This window comes from Bufo gargarizans, chromosome 2 (assembly GCF_014858855.1).
Source record: "Bufo gargarizans isolate SCDJY-AF-19 chromosome 2, ASM1485885v1, whole genome shotgun sequence".
In the NCBI taxonomy this organism is placed as follows: Eukaryota; Metazoa; Chordata; class Amphibia; order Anura; family Bufonidae; genus Bufo; species Bufo gargarizans.
The window spans coordinates 502553453-502572357 of record NC_058081.1 but is presented as its reverse complement, the minus strand read 5'-3'; the positions used below and the strand labels follow the sequence as shown (position 1 = coordinate 502572357).

General features: G+C 44.5%; 1 protein-coding gene across 1 annotated transcript; it reads right to left on the bottom strand.

The window, feature by feature from the left end:
• Positions 1–1072: 1072 nt before the first annotated feature.
• Positions 1073–9401, bottom strand: LSM11 (LSM11, U7 small nuclear RNA associated). Its single transcript, XM_044277915.1, is given in 5 exon segments — positions 1073–1511; positions 1513–1736; positions 2984–3067; positions 3264–3403; positions 9021–9401. Coding segments are annotated over 5 exon segments (885 nt in total). The 5' UTR covers positions 9367–9401; the 3' UTR covers positions 1073–1420.
• Between the last annotated feature and the right edge of the window lie 9504 nt (positions 9402–18905).

The following is an 18905-nucleotide window of genomic DNA, read 5'->3' as shown; positions in this document are numbered from 1 at the left end:
AGACTACTGGGAGAATGTTGGAAGGGGCTGCTGTGACAACTGGGAAAGTGGAGGGGATAAGACTGCTGTGAACACACTAACACTATTCCTATAATCACACACAGCAGATTTATTGTGAAAATGTCTGCGACTGTCCAAGTCCCTGTTCCCGAAACAAACACTGCTCAGATCAATGGAACTCATTTTCAGCAGCAGATATTTCTTTAGCACCAAATCTGTCGTGTGTGAGTATTCCCTAGGAAGGACACAGCGTGCTGTAACTATTGGGAAAGTGCAAGAAGGTGTGCAAGGCACAATTGTGACTAACAGAAGGCCGCAAGCACTGCTAGGACTACTAAGAGGACCTCTATTCTGATTGCTAGAGAAGAAAGGCTACACTTTAGAGGGGTTGTGTCACTTCAGCTAATAGCATTTATCATGTAGATAAAGTTAATACAAGGCACTTACTAATGTAGTGGGATTGTCCATATTGTCTCCTTTGCTGGCTGGATTAATTTTTCTATCACATTATAAACTGCTTGTATCTAGTGGTGGCATTGCTTGTACACTATAGAAAAAAGAACCAGCCTCTAGTGGCGAGGACCGTGGGAGCTCACATAGGTACACATACACAGGAGCTCCCGTCCTGGATACGAGCAGTGTACAATGCAATGAAAAAAGGAATCCAGCCAGCAAAGGAGGCAATATGGACAATCACAATACATTAGGAAGTGCTGCCTTGTATTAATTTTGCTTGACCCTGTGTTCTCACATGCTCGCCATCTCTTTGCGAATTGGCGCTCACATAGTACCTGGCGCTTGACAGAGCTGCACTGTACAAATGACTTCAAGGCTGTACCATAGAAGTGCCAATTCCCAAATCGACGGCGCATGCGCAAGGCCAAGGACGATTACATTGCCAGATTGGCCCCTCTCCCTTACAACTGTCAGTACTATCTACAATACAGAGCAGAGTTTTTGGTGCAACGAGGTGCAAGGATGCAGTCTTGTTGCACCAAAGAGCTCATTTGCATATGAGAATAGATTGGATTTCTCAGCAATGGAGCCCCAGATCTGGATGGGGCAAAAACAACTGAATCAACGGAAGGAATTTACAGTGATCTTCCTTTAATACCGAGGTATGTACTGACAGCTCATCCACATGCTGCATACTGAAAGGTATAAGCCATAAAACTGCTGATAATTTCAGTCCACATTATACCCATACTTCTCAAACAGTCCTCTACTGGGACCGGACATGCTGTCACGTGATTGCGCTCTTATGCTTTACTTTTACCATAAAGCTACAAATCAAAGACTTAAGGTCCATGCACGGCATGTGATGCCCACTGAACCCTTTTATATGGATTCATTGTCCCAAAGAAACTCCACCAGAAGTCCCTTAACAACATTGTCCTCATACATCCCCCATATGGCGGCGTCATTCAGGGACATGCACTAATAAGATGCTCTCTCCTCTAATGAACACCTGCTTCATGTGACGTGTAAACGCTTGCTGATAGTCGATCTTCCTTCTTCTTCTGCCGTCTAGTCCGCTCTTTAGTTTTCACATCTCCTTGGCTTTGGCCCTGTCCTGGCTGCTGAGTGGCTCTCTTTATATCTCTACTAGTGGCTGCGGTCTTGTCCTCTCCATGCGGAGAACCTTTATGTGGAAGTTCTAGTCTCTTTGATGGAGCACATTGTTTTTCTGTAGATGGCTGTTCTCCTGACTCCTGAAGTTTCAGCCTGTCGAATAGCTGTGGAATGAAATGAATGGAGTAAATACCCGATATACTGAGGAATCTATAGGAATCTAGTGGGGCAATTATGTCATATGAAGATGCACCAGGTGGATGACAGCAGATGTACAAAGACAAAACTAAAAGGGAAAGGGTAACTCTACTTATACAGCTGACCACCATGCCTCCCAGTTTAAAAGTATTGATGGGAGAAGCGGCAAGGGGACAGTGGGCAGGTCATTTCTCTAGGGAACTGTACAAACCTCAAAGCATGTCCTACAAAGAAGCTTAGACTGACTTGTACAACTGCCTAGACAACTGGACTGCCCAACTCCCTGGATGGAAACCTGAAGTGGAAAAACCTGCACAAGTTACATGTGGATTTCTTTCACCCTATGCATTGCAAAAGGTGATATTTGTACTGCATGGATAAGATTTAAATACTACTACTGCAAACTTTCCACCAGCAATTCCATTAACATTTTGGTGGTCCCCTGTATGACTAGAGAACCCCTCCCTCTACAAACAGCCACCACGGAGTCAGCTGATACTCACCAATTTGGACCCTGGACCACCTTTCCCCTGCGATCAGCTGTTATTGCTGGGAAACTGTAATACTACATGCCAGCCATTCAAACACAGTATATGGCTGACTTCGTGGGACCGGGTCCCTCAGAAACGAAGCCATTACTTGGCAGCTTCTGTGGTTCACAGAAACACAGGACCCCACTCTAAGATGTCCACATGGACAGGAGGTGTGTTTTGGAGATGACCCCTTTATTTCTCTGCTCAGTCTTAGAGCTCATTCACACAGACGTGGCTTGGGTCTGCATCCGATCTGCATTTTTTTGCGTGTTGGATGTGGACCCATTCACTTCAATGGGGTCGCATCTGTATGTCCTATTCTTGTCCATTTTACGGACAAGGATAGGACAGTTCTATAGAGGGCAGGATGTTCCGTTCTGCAAAATGCGGCCGGTATGCGTATTTTGCGGATCTGTGTGCATGAGCCCTTAAATGGTATCTTTACCAGGAAAAGCTGGCAACCTACGTGGCCGCCATTACACTTTCAGCTGGGGTCGTCACTCGGCTTTCCTAGACTGGCTTTTGAAGACTCGGCTGGTGGAGCATAGTGGTGATCAATCAGTATACAGTTCTGTACAGAGAAATGAAGTCCATATATAAGGGTACGACCTGACAGTCAAAGTGTGGAACCATTGTACCCTAAAGTTCCTGCCCAGGATATAAGTCTAATAAACAGTTACCCGGGTGAGAGTCAGCTGGGGCTCATTGTAAAACGCTTTGCCAAGGACTGGTTTCCTGTACGTCTCATCCACATCCACCATTGCCTGAAATAGATTAAGAAATACTAACCAATTACAATTCTAGTACAGAGAAGGAAAAACATCACTGAACATTTCTTAAAGTTACAGAAGTGACAAGAATTTACGGCAAATTACAAATTCCCTGTGGCCGCCTTTCAGACCCTTCAGCAGAGGTCAGGCCATTTGCCCTGAGAGGTAAAAGGTAAATCCCTGTAGTTACCATGTTCCAGAATTTGTCAAAGGCAACGATAAATCCAGAGCAGACCCCACGCAGACCCTTGAACGTGCGGATGTGGACATTGACCTTCAGGCGTTCCTGTATGCAGCGGTATAGACGTCCTACGGGGCTGCCCTCATGCACTGGAAAACAAAAATATACAAAAGGTGCCCATTTATTAGTGCCCACAGATGGTCAGAAAACACCAACCCAACACTCTGCTTGTGTGCAGACTAATCCCCTGGTAGGCAGTGTAGATGGCGGTTTGTTGGCCTGCTGCCATGTGCTGTAAGGCAGCTGGGCAGAATAGCCAACAAGGGCTACATTAAAGGGGTATTCCGGTTATTCCCAACCACAGGATTGCGAGAACGCGGAGCCTTCTGAAATGGATGGAGCAGCTGGTCGGAAAAGCGCACTGCCACCCTATTCATTTCTATGGGAGCACCAGAGATAGTGAACTGATCACTTTCTATTACCTGGAATGCCCCTTTAAAAGTTCACAGAAGTAGGGGACACAGAAGGGATTTTGATGCAGGATCAGACTACACAGGGTATGTTTGTAGTCTGTAACCATGGAGACATGAGTCTGTATGGGCGCTGTGTACAGTAATGATAGTAATAGACAGGCAGGAAGGGAATTTGTCCTCCATGGAGTACAGCATGGATTCCCATAGAGATTTCAGGGAGGAATATGTACTGGGAATCTTTGGAAAATGTTTGCCACTTCACAGGGCCTTTATGGGCGAAATTTGCAGAAAACCGCACAGGTGGATTCTGTGGCAGATTTCACATTACATGGCAAAGTATGAAATTCGCCGTGAAAATCCGCAAAGAACCGACATGCTGGAGATCTACATCCGCACCTCATGCCAATGTCTGCATATGTAGCGTTTGTTAGACCCTCGTCCACTATTCCGCTGCTGTAAAAGGCTGTGGGAGATTTTCAACCTACAAATCCAGACTAAAAATCTGGAGCTTATCCATGCATTAAAGGGGGTGTCCATCTCTAAGATGTTTTTTAAATACCACCCCTACTCTACCTGACCTGTGAAAGGAAGCATACTTACCTGCTCTCCGCCATCCGCTTTTGGCTCTGTGGATCCATGGCTTTCTCCTGCGGGCTTCTGATTCCCGCATATAAACTTCCGGCACAGACGAGGTCCTGAGGGCTGCTACAGCCAATTACTGACTTCAGCGGTGACATGTCACCACCGAGGCCAGTCATGACCCAGTGTTGAAAGTTTACATGCAGGGACCAAAAGACCACAGAAGAAAGCCAAGAACCCATGGAGGAGGCACTGAGCGGTGTGGAGCACATAAATATGCCCTCCTTCATAGGTCATGGGTGGTGGGGGGGGTATTTAAAAACATTGCAGTGTTGGACAACCCCTTTAAGTATCTAAAGCACTCCTGCAAAAGGGAATGTGTCAGTTTGCTACATGACTTCTCCATTTTGCATACCCTTTGTGCAATTGTCCACTTTAGTACAATTTGTGATCATTTCTTGCCCCATTAGAAGGTAATGGTCACATGCCACCACAAAAATGTAATTCATCATGTCACAGACGAAGAAGCATTCATGATGTCACAGGTGAAGGAGTAGTTATGGTCAGGGATGAATTTACAACAAGGCACATGAATGCACGTGCCTAGGGCGTCAGCAAGGAGCGATGGCGGCACTTCACCTTAGCGCTCCTTCTCACTAACTTTTATTTAGGGTCCATTTACACGTCCGCATAAATGGGTCCGCATCCATTCCGCAAAATTCATTTCAACGTGGCTGTCGGTATCCACACTTCTGTTCTGTGGCCCAGTAAAAAAGATAGAGCATGTCCTATTCTTGTCCGCAGCCAATGATAAGAATAGGCATTTCTATCTTAGTGCTGGCCATGTGTGTTCCGCAAAATGCGGAACACACATGGCCAGTGTGCGTGTTTTGCGGATCCGCAATTTGCGGACCGCTAAACACTTGTGGACATGTGGATGGACCCTTATTGTAACAAGTCCGGAGATTAACCCTCACAGTGCTTACCTACAGCTAATATAACCTCTTCAGAAAAGCAGTGTAAGGGTTAAACCCCCTGACTTGGTTCTGCAAGTAAATGATAAGGAGACATCAGAGCAGGAGAAAGGAGAAGCCAGTATATACCACCATATGTACACGGTCAACTAGATCCTTCCATAATCCACACACTGACGCTCCTCATTATGAGGCTACATTCACACAACTTGGATCCGTAATTCACAGACTCACAGAATACAGATGCGGTCCATGTGCATCCCCTACTTTTTGAGGGCCCCATTGTAAAAATGCCTATTCTTGTCTGCAAAACAGACAAGAATAGGACATGTTCTATCATTTACAGCACAACCGCACAGATGACATCCATGTGCTGTCTACATTTTTTGCAGCCCCATAGAAATGAATGGGTCCATGTGGGTTCCGCGGTGACCACAGAGTAAAGGTGGCCATACATCTAGCAGGCGTTGGGCTCATTCAGATTAGCAATGTTAAACTAGTTTGTGCTGGAGGCCTTTTTATACGGACCACTCACAGATGATGTCCTCCTCATCCGATTTTTCATTTCAGTGAATTAATCTTGAGGGAAAAATCAGAGCTGTATGGTGCATGCTGTGGTTTCTCCAATCATAGCATGCACCATCCATTGATGGAGACGTCTTCAGACTTGTGCATAAGGGTGCAGTCACACGTAGAGGACCGCAAACTGCGGCACTGCAAGATGCAGCGAAAGATAGAACATGTTCTATTGCGGCATGGAGGCTAGGACCCAGAAGCCTAAGGGCTCATGCACACGACAGTATGTATTTTGCGGTATGCAAAAAATACGTAGGAAGTCCGTGTGCATTCCGTATTTTGCGGAACGAAACAGCTGGCCCCTAATAGAACAGTACTATCTTTGTCCGTAATGCGGACAATAATAGGACGTGTTCTATTTTTTTGCGGAACGGAAATAAGGACATAAGGAAATGGAATGCACATGGAGTAACTTCCTTTTTTCTTTTTTTTTTGCAGACCCATACAAATAAATGGTTCAGCATACGGTCAGCAAAAAAAAAAAAAAAAAACAGAACGGAAATGGAAAGAAAATATCCATTTTTCTTTTACCACTTCTAGTGGATCGCGGACCCATTGAAGTGAATGGGTCCACGCGGCCAGTGCCCAGGTTGTCCAATTCTGCAGTTTGCGCAGCCATCACGTGTGAATACACCCTTAGGCCTCTTGCACCGGAACGGTGTGTGCCCATGGCCGTATTGCGGCGAGCATACGGCGGGTCCGCAATACCACGGGCACCGACACTAACTTGAATGGGTCCGCAATCACGGAGAGGCGGAACAGAAGCACGGATCGGAACCCCACGGAAGCACTACAGTGTTTCTGTCTGTGCTTCCGCACTGCAAAAAAATAGAACTTGTCACGGATCCATTCAATTTGAATGGGTCCCGATCAAGACCGGCCGCCGTATGGAGGATGCCCATGCATTGGGATCCGCAAATTGCTGTCCCCAATGCACGAACGGACCCACAACGGCCGTGTGCAAGAGGCCTTAGGTTTATAGTTTCCTGGCAGCTGTGTAAGGCCTCTTTCACACAACCTTTTTCAGTGTTTTGCGGGACTTTTTTCCGGATCTGTTTTTCCGTTGTGTTCCCATTTCGGTTCCGTTTTTCTATATGGCATATACAGTATACAGTAATTACGTAGAAAAAAATTGGGCATAACATTTTCAATAGATGGTTACGTAAAAACAGAACGGACACGGAAGACATACGGATGCATTTCTGTATGTGTTCCGTTTTTTTTTAGGACCCGTTGACTTGAATGGAGCCACGGAACGTGATTTGCAGGCAATAATAGGACATGTTCTATCTTTTAACGGAACGGAAAAATGGAAATACGGAACACATTCTGTTTTTTTTTGCAGAACCATTGAAATGAATGGTTCCGTATACGGAACGAAAAGACTGCCCGTATTTTTAGCAAGGAAAAAAAATCTGATGCGGAATCGGCATCAGGTTTTTTTCTCCTTACATGTTATGTGGTTTTAGGTGCAGTTTCAGCGAGGATTTTCATTCCTGGTCATTTTCAATTGAATTCTGAACTTGGATTCCACAGACAATCTGCATTAAAAATGGACAGGATACCAAAAAACAGCCCTGTATGGTTTAGGGTCCATTCACACATCCGCAATTTCGTTCCGCATTGCAGAACCATTCATTTCTGATTGCGGACCCGCACTTCCGGGTCCGCAATTCCATTCCCGAAAAAAATAGAACATGTCTATTCTTGTCCGCAATTGCGGACAAGAATAGGCATATTCTATTAGTGCCGGCAATGTGCGGTCCGCAAAATACAGAACGCACATTGCCGCTGTCCTATGCGGACACGAATAGGCATATTCTATTAGTGCGGCAATGTGCGGTCCACAAAATACGGAACGCACATTGCCGCTGTCCGTGTTTTGCGGATCCGCAAAACACACAGGGATGTGTGAATGGACCCTTAACATGCAGACTCCCCATTGAAATCTATGGGGAAGTTCTGCATGCGTTTTTGGCTCGGAATCTGTGCAAAAATCCTCAGTGTGAACCTACCCGTACATTTAGATGCAACGTTTTTAACCACACAGTGAAAATTGTATTTATAGAGGCTCTTAAATCCACCCTCAAAGGGGGTTGCTGCGGTTTTGTGATGTGGTAAGGGTACTTTCACACTAGCGTTATTCTTTTCCGGCATAGAGTTCCGTCCTAGGGGCTCAATACCGGAAAAGAAATGATCAGTTTTATCCCCATGCATTCTGAATGTAGAGCAATCCGTTCAGGATGCATCAGGATGTCTTCAGTTCAGTCTTTCACTGTTCAGGACGGAGATAATACCACAGCATGCTACAGTTTTATCTCCAGGCAAAACTCCGGAACACTTGGCATTTTTCCCCATTGAAATTCATTAATGCCGGATCTGGCCCCGAGTGTTCCAGCAAAATGGATCTAGCAATTGCGGTCTGCGCGTGCTCAGACCGCAAAAATGTAAATGCCGGATCCGTTTTTCCTGATGACACCGGAGAGACGGATCCGGCATTTCAATGAATTTGTCATACGGATCATTAATCCGTCTGACAAATGCCATCAGTTTGCATACGTTTTGACGGATCCAACAGGCACTTACGGCGACGGAACTGCCTGCAGGAATCCTCTGCCGCAAGTGGGAAAGTAGCCTTATTTGCAGGGTATTTTTGACAGGTTAAAAGGTGCATTAACGCAACCATAAGTGTTTGTGCGTCCGCAAATTGAGGATCCACAAAACACAGATACCGGCCGTGTGCGTTTCGCATTTTGCGGACCGCACATGGCCGGCGCTACATAGAGAATGCCTATTCTTGTCCGCAACCAAGAATAGGACATGCTCCATATTCTTTGCGAGGCCGCGGAATGGAACAACGGATGCGGACAGCATCCATTGAAATGAATGGGTCCGCACCCGTTACGCAAAATTGCAGAACGGATGCGGATCCATTTATACGGTCGTGTGAACGAGCCCTTAAAATGTGACAAATGTATATCACTTGTATATACCGCGTCACAAACACAGCAGTCACAGTAAAACCATAGGCAGGTAATAGGGGAGGTGGGCACTGCCAAGGCAGACTGAGCTCCGAGTACAGCCCTGGTTACTGTAGTTGTCCCACCATAGAACCTGGGCTTTCCCACGCTACAGCGCCCCCTAGTGTCGTCTTGGCAACTCACAGGGCATCCGGGTGAGCACATTCCTCGGCGCCCCCTTGCTTCTTCGGGGAGGTCTTCTCTGCTCTGCATCGCCCTCCACGGGCAGCATCAGTTTTTTCAGCCTCTCCACTCGCTCCGGGTCCGGCGCCGGCTTCCGCCCCTTCTTTGCCGCCTTAGGCGCCCCCCGTGCCCGACCCCTCGCCCGCCCGCCTCCACGCAGGAAGCTCTCATATTCGGCTAAGTTGTTAAAGCAGCGCACGTCCGGGAACGGGAGCGGAGTGCAGGGAGAGTAGAGGGCTTGAAGGGGGTCAAACGACTCCGACGTGACATCCAGACTACACGCCACCTCGTCCTCTTCCTGGGCCATGAGACCACGTGAAGAGGCGGCCTTTCCTGTCCGGGTTTCCCGCCGGCGCTCCTCTTTCATGTGTGTACTACCTGAAGATGGCCACTAGATGGCGCCAACGCTCCACATCAGACCTGTCCTATCTTCTGCCGCTGTCTACACGTCTGCTGCCAAAATGCCGTGTAGTTTATGTAGAAATGTCGCACGTAAATATCTTTCACCTTAAGAACAGACAAGGGAGTTTTATTTGTATTCTGGTTCACAAGTCTGTGATGCCCTTTACAGTGTGCCCGCCAGTGCCAACCATACCTCCCAACTGTTTGAATGGTCGGAGACCTCTTGGTTCATTGTGTGAAAGAACAATTTTTCTGCGTATTTATACACTTTAGGACAGAATGGCGCAGAAATTATCTACATATAGAGATTTCTAAAATCATCATACATAATATTGCTTCAAAAATAAAAATAATCTACAAGTCGGGCTGTAGTACACAGACAGGAGCCAAACACTTCCTGGCGCAATATTGTAAAGGGAATAACGAGGCTGAAGTTGGTTTCTTATTCGGCAGTTTCTTATACATTACTATGACAAATAAACCTTTTTTTCTCTTATTCCTCTGCAGTAAATCTATTTTTTTCTACATAAATGTTAAATATTATTTGTGAACAATCAGATTAATAAAAAAAAATCTATATTATTTGTGTTTTTACAAAAAAAAACGATAGTGAAAAATGGATGAAAAAATATGCATTTTGAATAAGTAACTGAGGAATTTAAGGGGTTAAACGCTGTTGGGCCACTGATCTAAGGGTGGAAATATATAGAGTAAGAACCCCTCTATAAAACCCAACTGTACCCAGCCTGGCCCAAACTGTGGATTGGCAGGAAAACAGGTGCCAACCTTGCTAATATACATTTTCTACATTTTGAATAAGTAATGGAGGAATTTAAGGGGTTAAACGCTGTTGGGCCACTGATCTAAGGGTGGAAATAGAAAGAGTAAGGGCCACTCTATAATACCCAACTGTACCCAGCCTGGCCCAAACTGTGGATTGGCAAGAAAACAGGTGCCAACCTTGCCAACTATATACATTTTCAGCATTTTGAATAAGTAACTGAGGAATTTAAGGGGTTAAACGCCGTTGGGCCACTGATCTAAGGGTGGAAATATAAAGAGTAAGGACCCCTCCATAACACCCAACTGTACCCAGCCTGGCCCAAACTGTGGATTGGCAAGAAAACAGGTGCCAACCTTGCCAACTATATACATTTTCAGCATTTTGAATAAGTAACTGAGGAATATAAGGGGTTAAACGCTGTTGGGCCACTAATCTAAGGGTGTAAATATATAGAGTAAGGGCCCCTCCATAATACCCAACTGTATCCAGCCTGGCCCAAACTTTGAATTGGCAGGAAAACAGGTGCCAACCTTGCCAACTATATACATTTTCAGCATTTTGAATAAGTAACTGGTAATTTAAGGGGTTAAACGCTGTTGGGCCACTAATCTAAGGGTGGAAATACAAAGAGTAAGGACCCCTCCATAATACCCAACTGTATCCAGCCTGGCCCAAACTGTGGATTGGCAAGAAAACAGGTGCCAACCTTGCCAACTATATACATTTTCAGCATTTTGAATAAGTAACTGAGGAATATAAGGGGTTAAACGCTGTTGGGCCACTAATCTAAGGGTGTAAATATATAGAGTAAGGGCCCCTCCATAATACCCAACTGTATCCAGCCTGGCCCAAACTGTGGATTGGCAAGAAAACAGGTGCCAACCTTGCTAATGTACATTTTCTACATTTTGAATAAGGAATGGAGGAATTTAAGGGGTTAAACGCTGTTGGGCCACTAATCTAAGGGTGGAAATATAAAGAGTAAGGACCCCTCTATAATACCCAACTGTATCCAGCCTGGCCCAAACTGTGGATTGGCATTAAAACAGGTGCCAACCTTGCCAACTATATACATTTTCAGCATTTTGAATAAGTAACTGAGGAATTTAAGGGGTTAAATGCTGTTGGGCCACTGATCTAAGGGTAGAAATACAAAGAGTAAGGACCCCTCCATAATACCCATTTGTATCCAGCCAGGCCCAAACTGTGGATTGGCAAGAAAACAGGTGCCAACCTTGCCAACTATATACATTTTCAGCATTTTGAATAAGTAACTGAGGAATATAAGGGGTTAAACGCTGTTGGGCCACTAATCTAAGGGTGTAAATATATAGAGTAAGGGCCCCTCCATAATACCCAAATGTACCCAGCCTGGCCCAAACTGTGGATTGGCAGGAAAACAGGTGCCAACCTTGCCAACTATATACATTTTCTACATTTTGAATAAGTAACTGGTAATTTTAAGGGGTTAAACGCTGTTGGGCCACTGATCTAAGGGTGGAAATACAAAGAGTAAGGACCCCTCCATAATACCCAACTGTATCCAGCCTGGCCCAAACTGTGGATTGGCAAGAAAACAGGTGCCAACCTTGCCAACTATATACATTTTCAGCATTTTGAATAAGTAACTGAGGAATATAAGGGGTTAAACGCTGTTGGGCCACTAATCTAAGGGTGTAAATATATAGAGTAAGGGCCCCTCCCTAATACCCAAATGTACCCAGCCTGGCCCAAACTGTGGATTGGCAGGAAAACAGGTGCCAACCTTGCCAACTATATACATTTTCTACATTTCGAATAAGTAACTGGTAATTTTAAGGGGTTAAACGCTGTTGGGCCACTGATCTAAGGGTGGAAATACAAAGAGTAAGGACCCCTCCATAATACCCAACTGTATCCAGCCTGGCCCAAACTGTGGATTGGCAAGAAAACAGGTGCCAACCTTGCCAACTATATACATTTTCAATATTTTGAATAAGTAACTGAGTAATTTAAGGGGTTAAACGCCGTTGGGCCACTGATCTAAGGGTGGAAATATAAAGAGTAAGGACCCCTCCATAATACCCAACTGTACCCAGCCTGGCCCAAACTGTGGATTGGCATTAAAACAGGTGCCAACCTTGCCAACTATATACATTTTCAGCATTTTGAATAAGTAACTGAGGAATTTAAGGGGTTAAACGCCGTTGGGCCACTAATCTAAGGGTGGAAATATAAAGAGTAATGACCCCTCCATAACACCCAACTGTACCCAGCCTGGCCCAAACTGTGGATTGGCAGGAAAACAGGTGCCAACCTTGCCAACTATATACATTTTCAGCATTTTGAATAAGTAACTGGTAATTTAAGGGGTTAAACGCTGTTGGGCCACTGATCTAAGGGTGGATATACAAAGAGTAAGGACCCCTCCATAATACCCAACTGTATCCAGCCTGGCCCAAACTGTGGATTGGCAAGAAAACAGGTGCCAACCTTGCCAACTATATACATTTTCAACATTTTGAATAAGTAACTGAGTAATTTAGGGGTTAAACGCCGTTGGGCCACTGATCTAAGGGTGGAAATATAAAGAGTAAGGGCCCCTCCATAATACCCAACTGTATCCAGCCTGGCCCAAACTGTGGATTGGCAAGAAAATAGGTGCCAACCTTGCCAACTATATACATTTTCAGCATTTTGAATAAGTAACTGGTGATTTTAAGGGGTTAAACGCTGTTGGGCCACTAATCTAAGGGTGTAAATATATAGAGTAAGGGCCCCTCTATAATACCCAACTGTATCCAGCCTGGCCCAAACTGTGGATTGGCAGGAAAACAGGTGCCAACCTTGCCAACTATATACATTTTCAACATTTTGAATAAGTAACTGAGTAATTTAAGGGGTTAAACGCCGTTGGGCCACTGATCTAAGGGTGGAAATATAAAGAGTAAGGGCCCCTCCATAATACCCAAATGTATCCAGCCTGGCCCAAACTGTGGATTGGCAAGAAAACAGGTGCCAACCTTGCCAACTATATACATTTTCTACATTTTGAATAAGTAACTGAGTAATTTAAGGGGTTAAACGCCGTTGGGCCAACTATATACATTTTCAGCATTTTGAATAAGTAACTGGTGATTTTAAGGGGTTAAACTCTGTTGGGCCACTAATCTAAGGGTGGAAATATAAAGAGTAAGGACCCCTCTATAATACCCAACTTTAAACAGCCTGGCCCAAACTGTGGATTGGCATTAAAACAGGTGCCAACCTTGCTAATGTACATTTTCTACATTTTGAATAAGTAATGGAGGAATTTAAGGGGTTAAACGCCGTTGGGCCACTAATCTAAGGGTGGAAACATAAAGAGTAAGGACCCCTCTATAATACCCAACTGTATCCAGCCTGGCCCAAAATGTGGATTGGCATTAAAACAGGTGCCAACCTTGCCAACTATATACATTTTCAGCATTTTGAATAAGTAACTGAGGAATTTAAGGGGTTAAATGCTGTTGGGCCACTGATCTAAGGGTGGAAATACAAAGAGTAAGGACCCCTCCATAATACCCAACTGTATCCAGCCTGGCCCAAACTGTGGATTGGCAAGAAAACAGGTGCCAACCTTGCCAACTATATACATTTTCAACATTTTGAATAAGTAACTGAGTAATTTAAGGGGTTAAACGCCGTTGGGCCACTAATCTAAGGGTGAAAATATAAAGAGTAAGGACCCCTCTATAATACCCAACTGTATCCAGCCTGGCCCAAACTGTGGATTGGCATTAAAACAGGTGCCAACCTTGCCAACTATATACATTTTCAGCATTTTGAATAAGTAACTGAGGAATTTAAGGGGTTAAATGCTGTTGGGCCACTGATCTAAGGGTAGAAATACAAAGAGTAAGGACCCCTCCATAATAGCCATTTGTATCCAGCCTGGCCCAAACTGTGGATTGGCAAGAAAACAGGTGCCAACCTTGCCAACTATATACATTTTCAGCATTTTGAATAAGTAACTGAGGAATTTAAGGGGTTAAACGCCGTTGGGCCACTAATCTAAGGGTGGAAATATAAAGAGTAATGACCCCTCCATAACACCCAACTGTACCCAGCCTGGCCCAAACTGTGGATTGGCAGGAAAACAGGTGCCAACCTTGCCAACTATATACATTTTCAACATTTTGAATAAGTAACTGAGTAATTTAAGGGGTTAAACGCCGTTGGGCCACTGATCTAAGGGTGGAAATATAAAGAGTAAGGGCCCCTCCATAATACCCAAATGTATCCAGCCTGGCCCAAACTGTGGATTGGCAAGAAAACAGGTGCCAACCTTGCCAACTATATACATTTTCAGCATTTTGAATAAGTAACTGGTGATTTTAAGGGGTTAAACGCTGTTGGGCCACTAATCTAAGGGTAGAAATATATAGAGTAAGGACCCCTCTATAATACCCAACTGTATCCAGCCTGGCCCAAACTGTGGATTGGCAGGAAAACAGGTGCCAACCTTGCCAATTATATACATTTTCAGCATTTTGAATAAGTAACTGAGGAATTTAAGGGGTTAAACGCCGTTGGGCCACTAATCTAAGGGTGGAAATATAAAGAGTAATGACCCCTCCATAATACCCAACTGTATCCAGCCTGGCCCAAACTGTGGATTGGCATTAAAACAGGTGCCAACCTTGCCAACTATATACATTTTCAGCATTTTGAATAAGTAACTGAGGAATTTAAGGGGTTAAACGCCGTTGGGCCACTAATCAAAGGGTTAAAATATAAAGAGTAAGGGCACCTTTATGTCATTCGTGATATTTGAATTTTTATATCATTGAGATTGGTAGCATTTTGAAGAACTGCAAATGAATACAGGAACAGTTTTTTTGTATCCTTATTTGTATTTGTTCTGTGTGTTTTTACAGAAATTAGTTTTATCATATGTGCTGCACAGATGTGTAAAACAGTGAAATCACAGGATCTTTTACCTTCACAGACTAAAAAGCACCTTTTTAGGTATTCGGTAATACTAACTTGATTAAATGCATGTAAAGTTGCATGAATAAGTGCCCAACTAAAATCAACTTCTATTTTTTGCGGTGTTAGTTTTTTATTACAAATATTTGTGAAGTCCCGACATAAACAGGCTAGCCAATGTTGTATAGTTGGTGTACTGTGGTCCGAGGAGACCAGTTCTGCAAGTGGCACAACAACCTTCTTTGGTTTCTGTAAATTAATGCATAAAGCATAATATAGTATTTTTTGATTTATGTCTTGTGGCTTTCTTATGACCGATCCAGTTGCAGCAAGATAAAGGTTGCATATTTGTGAATTTTGTAAATCTTTTAAGAGGTACAATTGAGTGTCTGAGTACATGTGTATTACAAATGGCACCATTCCTATATATTGTATATAGGCATGCTTTGTTGACATTAAATTTTTTTTATTTTTGTCTTGTTATTTTTGTACTGCAAAACAATCCAAGAAATCATTTTTGTCTATTCTATTCTGTAAGTTCTTTTCACTTGAAATTTTCTGAAGAACATCAATACTTTTAACAGAGCTTAAATTACCAAACTTAAGTTTTTCTGTATTTGCGTTTTGCTATTTGTTTGGTATACAAAAGCATTGGTCTCATTTCACTCAATTGGGTGGTAATACACTTTCTTTCTTCATCACGGGTGTGCCTTCTATAAGTCTGTCTTTCTGAATGATTGATGGAGCCTGTCACATTTACTCTGAAAATAACCTGTCTATGGTGTTTTTTGGGCTTTTTCAGAATTGAAAAAGTATATTTGGTGCATCCATTAAATTTGCAAATAGCTTTTGCACGCCAGTAGACTCAGTTTTGCTTCCTTGAATGTTTTGTTTTAACTCTGTTATATGTAAATTTCAATACACAAAAATTATTAATTTCACATATTTTTTTGCATAAAACATCGGTCCAGCCATGTTTTAAGACTCGGTAGCCATTTCTTTTATGGGGTTTAATTTTTACCCATTCCTCCATTGAAACAGACAGAGTAAACTGTGAAGGACAGTGTGCTGAAAAAACCTCTCCTTGACTAGATTCTGGTTCTGACTGTGCCATAAATGGAGTTGTTGTGTCTCTAAAAGAAACAGTTTCTTCACATTCAGACAATGGGGTAGAATTTTGTGCCTCAAATGTCTCTGAAATATTATCACTTTTTTCCATATTCTGGAATTTTTCATGTAGCTCAGTGTCCTTAAATAACATTTTTCTGCTGGTTTTAATGAAAATATCAGATTTAACATTTTGTTCAGTGTATTTTTCTTTATCTTTTTCTGTACACATAGGGCACAACCATGGTGAGATTGTGGCAATATCCTGAATACTTTTATATCCAATACATGTAGGATGAAACCAATCTTCACATCTACTACATTGGGCATAAGGCTCATTTGGATTGTTTTTCTGCCTACACACACAATACAGTTTGTCATCATCATCACCTGAACAATCAGCAAAATTCTCATCCTCAGGCCTCATGCACACGACCATTGGAAAAATCGGAAAATGCACCGTTTTGCAGCCGAGGCCGTGATCCGTGTATCCTGTCCTATTTTTTTGACGGAAAACGGTTCACAGACCCATTCAAGTCAATGGGTCCGTGAAAGAACACGAAAGCACACAAGATTGGCATCCGTGTCCGTGATCCGTGGCCGTAGGTTGCTTTCATACAGACGTATCCGAAGATCCGTCTGCATAAAAGCTTTTTCTGATCTAAGTTTTCACTTCGTGAAAACTCATATCCGACAGTATATTCTAACACAGAAGCGTTCCCATGGTGATGGGGACGCTTCTAGTTAGAATACACTACAAACTTTGTACAAGACTGCCCCCTGCTGCCTGGCAGCACCCGATCTCTTACAGGGGGATATGATAGCACAATTAACCCCTTCAGGTGCGGCACCTAAAGGGGTTAATTGTACTATCATATTCCCCTGTAAGAGATCAGGGCTGCCAGGCAGCAGGGGGCAGACCCCCCCCCTCCCCAGTTTGAATATCGTTGGTGGCACAGTGTGTGCCCCCCATGGGGCCCCCCCTTCCTCCCTCTAATGTTAGAAATCGTTGGTGGCACGGTGTGCGCCCACCATCGCCCCCCCTCCCTCTATTGTAATAAATCGTTGGTGGCACAGTGTGTGCCCACCATCGGCCCCCCCCCCTCCCTCTATAGCAGTAACAACATTGGTGGAAGTGTGCGGCCTCCCATTTCCCCCCCATTATTGGTGGCAGCGGAGTTCCGATCGGAGTCCCAGTTTAATCGCTGGGGCTCCGATCGGTAACCATGGCAACCAGGAAGCTACTGCAGCCCTGGTTGCCATGGTTACTTAGCAATAGTACAACAGTAGAAGATTCATACTTACCTGCTTGCTGCTGCGATGTCTGTGACCGGCCGGGAGCTCCTCCTACTGGTAAGTGACAGTTCTTTAGCAATGCGCCACACAGACCTTTCACTTACCAGTAGGTGGAGCTCCCGGCCGTACACAGACATCGCAGCAGCAAGCAGGTAACTATGAGTCTTCTACTATTGTACTATTGCTAAGTAACCATGGCAACCAGGACTGCAGTAGCGTCCTGGTTGCCATGGTTACCGATCGGAGCCCCAGCGATTAAACTGGGACTCCGATCGGAACTCCGCTGCCACCAATGATGGGGGGGGGGGGAATGGGAGGCCGCACACTGCCACCAATGTTGTTACTGCTATAGAGGGAGGGGGAGGCCGATGGGGGGGGCGCACACTGTGCCACCAACGATTTATTACAATAGAGGGAGGGAGGGGGGCGATGGTGGGCACACACTGTGCCACCAATGATTTATTACAATAGAGGGAGGGAGGGGGGGGGCGATGGTGGGCGCACACTGTGCCACCAACGATTTATTACACTAGAGGGAGGAAGGGGGGCCCGATGGGGGGCGCACACTGTGCCACCAACGATATTCAAACTGGGGAGGGGGGGGTCTGCCCCCTGCTGCCTGGCAGCCCTGATCTCTTACAGGGGAATATGATAGTACAATTAACCCCTTTAGGTGCCGCACCTGAAGGGGTTAATTGTGCTATCATATCCCCCTGTTAGAGATTGGGTGCTGCCAGGCAGCAGGGGGCAGTCTTGTACAAAGTTTGTAGTGTATTCTAACTAGAAGCGTCCCCATCACCATGGGAACGCCTCTGTGTTAGAATATACTGTCGGATCTGAGTTTCACGAAGTAGCTCATATCCGACAGTATATTCTAACATAGAGGCGTTCCCATGGTGATGGGGACGCTTCAAGTTAAAATATACCATCGGATTGGAGAAAACTCCAATCCGATGGTATAAAAGAACTCCAGACTTTACATTGAAAGTCAATGGGGACGGATCCGTTTGAAATGGCACCATATTGTGTCAACATCAAACGGATCCGTCCCCATTGACTTGCATTGTAATTCAGGACGGATCTGTTTGGCTCCGCACGGCCAGGCGGACACCAAAACGACTTTTTTTTCATGTCCGTGGATCCTCCAAAAATCAAGGAAGACCCACGGACAAAATAACGGTCACGGATCACGGACCTACGGACCCCGTTTTTGCGGACCGTGAAAATAAACTGTCGTGTGCATGAGGCCTCAATAGGACTTTCTCTGTTCTGTGGCTGCATTAGTACAGTTAATCCTTCTGTTCTTG